A 7,437-nucleotide genomic window follows, 5' to 3' on the forward strand; every position below is an offset into this window, starting at 1 on the left:
CTAGCACAGACAGAAACGTCAGCAGCCGTTGGAGTTTCCTGCCCATCTTTTTCACCAGTCTCTGCAGCAATGAGGTGATCATCTGCTGAGGAAGTTCAGCACTTCTTGATGCTGAACTGCAATGATGATTTTCTTCAGTTGACTCTGGAAATTATTATATTTTCATCTGAAGTGCTGCAGCAGGGAAAAGCACTAACCATTTTGTGGTAGGAAGGAAAATCACACATGTTACTGTAATTAGAATAAGCATATCAGCAGCTTCAGACAACTGCCCGGTATCTTCATCTGTAGCAGGCAAATTTATAGTTTCAGTCTGAATTTATTCTTGTCCACAAGAGGAGCGAAGCCAGAGAGAACAGAATGAAGTCTGCAAGGGAGCATGCACAGTACGTCTCTGACAGGCTGCTCTGAACTAACGCGGAGTGACGCTTTTTTCTGTGGACACAGTGAGGACATTAGGTGGCTAAAGGTACCTTTTGAAACAGAGGTATGTCTGCTACCTACCAAAAAATGTCTCGCAAATGCTAAGGAAAGCCTTACACCTGGTGGATGTTTCTCTGTGAAAGTATTGTCTTTCAACATGAGTGGACTTTCTTAATGTAACAGAAAATCACCAACAATTCTTTTTTCCCCTCACCTTCCCTGGTTTTAGATAAAAGCTTTTGTATGATAGACTTGAGAAGACTGGAAGAAAGATTTTTGTGGACAGATTTTTTTCTTTTCTTTGCCTTTTCTGCTTCTTTTGCCAGAAATGTTCTTTTACAAATGTTTTATGAATGAATGAAGGAAAGAGAGAGCAAAAGAGAAATACCAAGAAAGGAGAAAGAGGTTTTAGCGTAAACCTTTTTCTCACTAAAACAACTCAAAAAGAACAACAACAATTTTTTCCCCAGTTTTAAAAAACTTGAAACAGATCAATTGCCTGTCAGTGTTGCTCATGTCAGTGAATTTCTGCATTGGAGGGACAGGCTGTAAATGGAAGGCAGAGGAAGGATGGGGAGCTGTTGGGAGAATGGGTCACAGTGCCATCACCTCAGATGGCCCCTTTGCCTTCCTCCAGTGATTAACAGGAGGTGGCTCCTGCAGTGATTACTGTGTTTTAAGCAGCTTGGTCCAGCTTGGAACAATTACCCAGCTGCCTGGGCACTGACAGCACAAGCTCTGGGCTTTGCTGTCTTTGGGATATTAGCTGAAACCACTGTGATCCAAGACAACTGGAAGACAACACTGTTGAACGTCATCTCTTATTTGGTACTGAGAGACTGAAGATGCTGGTGGCTTCTGAGATCAGTTAGCAGTCCTTTCAGAAGAAGGACCAGGCTGTCACGTTTGCTTTGCTGCCTTTTACTGTAAAAGGTCCCCCTATGGTGGTCTTTATGCATAGTTAGCCTTTTAAGCCTTCCTGCCAAAGACTCAGACACTACAGACAGCGACTCTAGTGCAGCAGGTTTGTTTAACATAAGGGCTAATTAGCAATTATCCAAATCTTGGAGCAAGCTCTTTCAGACCTGATTTTTTCAATTTCCCACACACCCCCCCCAGCAGGCTAGGCATAAAATTCCATCTGCCTAATTTGCAAATGCAATTGCTTTAATTATGCATACAAATCAGGAAAGCGCTCAAAAAGATAGATAGCTAATTCTATGCATGTAAGATGATAATGCATATACAAATTAGCTGTATCCTCCAAAGTATGCACCATCTCAAAACCTGCCCCCTCTGAGGATAACTGTTTTAAAAGAAATCCTTTCCTCTTGCAAGTTTAGAGCAGCTAAGACAGCCTGCACACCAGTGTAGTCTGGTGGTTTGTTGCCGCTGCTCATGTACCTTTGTTTTGCACAAAGGGATAATTTTCTGTGCCCAGAGCTAACTCCAGCCAACAAGGACCAGAACACAAGGGTTAGATGCTGTGAATGTACCTGCTGCTACATTCAAGAAATTTTCTGCCCCAAGATATGGCAGGTGCAGGGAAGAGTGATAGAGCACGGGGAGCTGAGGGAAGGAGGACACCGGAATGTGGATCATGGTAACTGGTGGAAGGCTGGAGAATGTCCAGAAAGTTCAGCGAGGTACATCAGCAGCCTCTGCTCTGCCTTGCCAGTGTTCTTCCTGACCTCATTTATTGGCATCCTAATAGCAGACCCTGGTACTGCTTTTCCTCACACCCCATGTAGGTCACCCCATGATCATGCTGAGACTTGGTTCTGACAGCTCCAGCCTGGTTCTGCCAAACTGGCACTAATCTCCCTGGATGGTTGTGCCAGGCCTTGCTTTGTCCTCATTGTTTGTTCCTTTTCTTTTTATCCAGATGAGCAACAAAAGGTCCAATAGTTTCCGCCAAGCCATCCTTCAGGGGAACAGGAGGCTGTGCAGCAAGGCGCTGCTGGAGGAAACGGGGCTGAGCCTTGCACAGAGGCTGATCCGGCATGTTGCATATGAAACCCTGCCACGAGAGATAGACCGCAAGTGGTACTACGACAGCTATACCTGCTGCCCTCCACCCTGGTTCATGATTACCATCACTATTGTAGAGGCAAGTACCTTAATTCACTCTCCCTGGGAACACACCCCACACTGCCAAGGCTTTGCTGGAACATGAACAAGGACTAGAATGGGACTCGTTTAGACCCAGACAAGGACAGGCACGAAGCTGATAGCCATTTTGGCTTACCTGTATGCATGTGTATAAGTGGAGGCTGTGATTCTGTCTGTCTCCAAGCATGGTTAGTCATTGAAACAATTTGTGTATGAAACTACAGAATTTAGGAAACTATAGCAAAACCTTTTGACAAGTGAAAATCTGGACAGTTCTAGGGAAACTGGTAATTCAAATAATGGAATTGGAAGAAAAATTTGTATACAATTACCTCTGTTTTGTGAATGGAGGGAAAAAGGAAGGAAGAGAAACTGGATTAAATATTCTGACCTGCTCATCTGTTGCCCAGATGAGATATTTGCACAGTTGCTGAGTGATGCACTGGAATAAGCACAGAGAAGGATATAATACAGCACGGATCAGTAGGGTGCTGAGTTTCTCTGACTCAATGGCTGGTGTGTTACATAAAGCCACATATAGAGTTATATCAATGTGTTGCAGGTTCCACAAAACAGGGAACCTTCATACTGTGTGAAGCTGTCAAATAGGAAAACAAATTACTGTACATTTGACTTTCTTCATGATTTTGAGCTACAAAGTGCTTTTCAGCAAGAAAAGGCATTTACTAACCAAGGAATCTTCCTACTCTTCTAGGTTGCCTTTTTTCTTTACAATGGAGTGGTATTAGACAGATTTGTGCTGCAAGTCACCCATCCCTTATACTTGAAGAACGCATTACTTTACCATCCTCAGCTCCGTGCTCAGGCCTGGAGGTACCTAACCTACATATTCATGCATGCAGGGTGAGTACTTACAAACCACAGAGGCTCCCCACAGTTCAGGTTCCCCAGAGAGAGGTAGGAGGAAGAAGTGACAGAATCAGTTCAGAAATAAATTATAAATAATCAATTCTAAATTGTGCATAAAAATCTGAAGCTGTTGTGGAGTGTTGGGCAATGAGGGGCAAACCTTCGCAGCTCTCTGAAGGGAGGAGGCAACATAAGGAACTTAACAGATGCTTCTCCCCAGCAGCATTGGGACCACAACTTCCTCTTACTGTGCACTTCCCAGTGTGTGCTTCCTAAAACTCACCAGACCGAAGCCCAGTGTCCCTCTAGAGGAGCTGTGCAAGTGGTAGAATAAGTCTGCAAAGATGCTGGACTGGTACTTAAAAACTACATGGAATATTCTTGCTAGACTTCCTGAGGTTGGAAAAGTCAATTAAATTCCCTGTGCCTATGATATGTCATCACTTAGTAACGTTGTCCCTTCTGTACGGACTGAGATAATGCCTAGAAGCCTGAGTCAAGATTGAACTCCCATTTTTATACACACTGTACAAACACCAGTGTTCCTGAGGAGCTGAAAATCTCAACTGACCGGATGGACAGAGAATGGTCCATCTAATGCAAAATGCAAAATGAAGGTGCACAGTAAAATGAATCCTCCTTCATCCTATGGGAGATACGTAGCAGGCTTGGGAAGGGAATACAAGGCATGGGGATTCTAACTCTGTGCTTCTCAACTGTGCTAGTCCTCCCAAGATTCAAAGAGACTTAATTGTGTGATGTTTGTGATGCCATGGTGATGAGTGAATGACACAGGAAAGTTCATCTCTGTACAAAACACTCTATCCCCTCTGAGTAGTTTCTCAGATCATTATCTTCACACATTCCTGGCAGATAATTGCAATTTTCTTTAATTCTGTCATTGAAAAGTCACAGCAACAAGCTTTTCACCAATAGCTTATAGTTTGAAACTGGATAAAGACCTTTTGTTCTTAAATAGAAAGCCTATATTCCCATTAGTCAATGTTCTCCTATGAAAGGCCAGAAAGATCAAGCTGATCTTTTTCTTTTTCCATGTCTCTGATGGGAGACATACTGATGTCTCTTCTCTGCCATAGAGTAACTGCCTCGATGTGTAATTGCCCTTGAGCACAAGATGTGCCCCAGATCTGTGGTTAAAAATCGTAGGACAGAACAGACTCCACTCTTCAGGGGAGAGTAGGAAAAAATTTATAGATAAAACTTTGGAACATGGCAACATCTGTACTCTGCATGCTAAATCCCTCCAAAAAGTCCATTGTATACAGGTTTCAATCTGCAAGTGGAAACTATTGGGCTTAGATGTGAAGCTGGTTATGTAAAATGAGAATAGGAAACTTCCATTGCTGAGGATGTGGGGAAAACTGGGCCTATAAAAGGAAGAAACACTTGACTTTAACTAATGTTAGCTAATTTGCATCTGGGTTTTCTTCTGGAAGTGGTGGTGTTCTACTGTATTACGTATGTAACTGCAGATTGCTTTGGGATACATTTGAAGAGAAGCACCTGCACAAGGACAATTTTTGCAGCATTTAAATCACCTGTGGCATGCTTTCCCAACCTGTGCAAGGTCACCCTTTGCTGAAGCAGGCAGTACTTTGGCATTCTTCATGCTTACAGGCTGAAAAATCTCTCAGGTTTATTTAACATCTGTGGCTGTCTCAGAGATGAACAGTGGGGAAGGTGGTGTGCAGGAGACTCATTGTTTTTGTGATGGATTCCAAGTTCTTTAGCTACGTAGCCTTCAAAACAATGGTGAGCCCCACTGGGACAATAAACCCCATGATTTATCTGCAGTATCTGGAGTTAGGCTAAATGTTCGTTTATTGCTAGCTTCTGTGTGTTAAGCTGCTTTCATATCAGGAGAACAGATAAATCTTGGAAAGGTAATAATGTTTGTTAGTGGAAGCCCATCATTCTCCTCTTTTTCTCAAATGAGAGGCTAACACAATGCCATGGGGTCTATTGTTATCCTGCTTCCAACTGAGACTTTAAAATGGTAATGTGGACTGCTCCTTAATTTAGTGCACTCAGTCTGTTTTTTTTGAAGAGCAAGTGACAGCCAGAAAGTGTCCGAGAAGACAGCAGTTGCTAAGGCTTGGCTGGCTGTGCCTCTAGAAAGATTCCAAAAATGCACAGGCTCTATGTTGGTCCTGATGGAGGGAGCTTTGTGCAAGGCTGAAAAGGCAGGCAAAGTTGTAAATTCTGCCCTTCTGCTTTCATGGAAAGCAGACGTTGATTATCTGGGGCCCACGCATTTGTAACACTGCCATAACTAATGACTTGCATTGATGCTCAGTCCCATTTGTTTGGTCCCAGGGAAGGAGAAAGTCTTTAATAAATCAATGAAATTGTCATATCAAGAATGACACATTCAGCGCTGGCAAAGCCTAATTATATTTTATGGGTGCTTATTGACTGTGGAGCCTTCAAAGCTCTTAGCATGATGGGGAGGAGAAGTGAATGGGATTGTTTCTGGAAAGTCTTTTAAGAATGGCTGTGAATCAGAGCAGTCACTTTAGAGTCTAGGATAAACTTTGCCGAACTCTTTACAAAAGCTTCCTTTGAAAAATAAGACCCAGTGCTTTGTGTGAAAATGTCAGGTGCCACCTTGTGACGTTGACTGTGTGCCAGCCAAAGCTTCTTCCCTCCCCTCTGTAAAAGGGCATTTGGATGATTTGAGACTCTTCTGTGATCTCAGTTTGACCTTTGCTGGTTGTTCCTAAGTTAGTTCCGAAGTTCTCTGAACATGCAGGATCAGAATGGGTGCCAGAATATGCCCGTGCCCAGTGGCTTCAAAAGTCTTGAGCAAGGTAATAAAAACACTCAGTTACATGCAGCAGTTTCCCATGATGACGAATTGCAGTGCTGATCATCTCATGCAGGAGAGAAATTTATCCTTGGAGAGAAATTCAGTGGAAACAGACCTATTAAGATATCCAGAAAGGACTGTTTCCTGTAGTATCATTTCTAGCAGTTTTTTCTAGTCCAACTTTAAATTCTCATTTATGAGACACTTCTGTTATTACTGCATCTCACCATCAGCATTTTATTCTGATGTATATAGGAAATTGCTATGGTAACATGAAGAAACACTGAAACAGTGAAAATGCATGTAACTTAAACCAAAGATTGCTGGTAGCTGTCTGTGAGCAATCCTTTTCTTGTATAAAATAAGACATAAATTTTCAATGCATTAGCTATTTTGTGCTCTGACCCCCGCAGAAGATGCTAGACTTCTGTGTTAAGGATACCACTGTGTCATTTAGGTCCACCTGCTCTGTAAGCAGACTCGGGCACTCTTTATACAGAAAGCACTATATTCCTAGGACCAGTGTGGTGTGGCCATTCAGCAAGGTCACAGCCCTGCGAGCCCAGGGTAAGTCTTGGCCACTAGCACGGTGTTGAGAGAGACTCTGTTCAGGGGCCTGGTGCTGCTGTTCCCTCACTGGAAGGTCCTGCAGATGGCAAAGGCATGGGTAAATATTTGTGTAGAGCTTTGATAAGTAGCAAGGCAGTTTTGTTAAGTGCTGTTGATTAGAACAACAAGGAACTTGCTTTGAAACTATTAATTCAGCACAGGAGAAAACTGCTGCACTGGAGGCTTTACCAAATTTGCACATCTTGGCTGTCACACTCTACCTCTAGGCTGCAAGTGGTCTTGCACGTGCTGATGTGCAGAGCGGGATTTCTACAAGACTAGTCTCAGCCCAGCTTTTCCCATGTGTTCAGCATGAGTTTTGCTGTTCACTGTAATGTGAACAGAGAGCTTCAGTGAAGACACCTTGTGTCTCACTAGGTACCTAACCAGAGATAAAAATGCTCTCTGCTTCCCATTCTGACCATGATCACATTGAAGTAGGCATAGCAGAAAAGGGTGAGGGTCAGACAGAACAAACAGTAAATTATGTGTCACAAGGAAACGGCAACTGTCTTGGCACTGCTAGACTTACCTTGCTCTTGACTTAATATCTGCTCCGCATCATGGCAGTGTAATATATGTAGGGAAAGGCT

The 7,437-nt window shown here is 43.1% G+C and overlaps 1 protein-coding gene across 1 annotated transcript in view; it reads left to right on the plus strand.

Annotated features, from left to right (window-relative positions):
• RHBDL3 (rhomboid, veinlet-like 3 (Drosophila)) overlaps positions 1 to 7,437 on the plus strand; it is a 26,683-nt gene that overhangs the window by 11,928 nt on the left and 7,318 nt on the right. Inside the window, exons 3-4 of the mRNA XM_010291040.1 lie at positions 2,309 to 2,533; positions 3,251 to 3,399. Of these exons, the coding sequence (XP_010289342.1) occupies positions 2,309 to 2,533; positions 3,251 to 3,399 (374 nt within the window). The remainder of the gene's footprint in view (positions 1 to 2,308; positions 2,534 to 3,250; positions 3,400 to 7,437) is intronic.

This window comes from Phaethon lepturus, unplaced genomic scaffold (genome assembly GCF_000687285.1).
Source record: "Phaethon lepturus isolate BGI_N335 unplaced genomic scaffold, ASM68728v1 scaffold37997, whole genome shotgun sequence".
Taxonomy (NCBI): Eukaryota; Metazoa; Chordata; class Aves; order Phaethontiformes; family Phaethontidae; genus Phaethon; species Phaethon lepturus.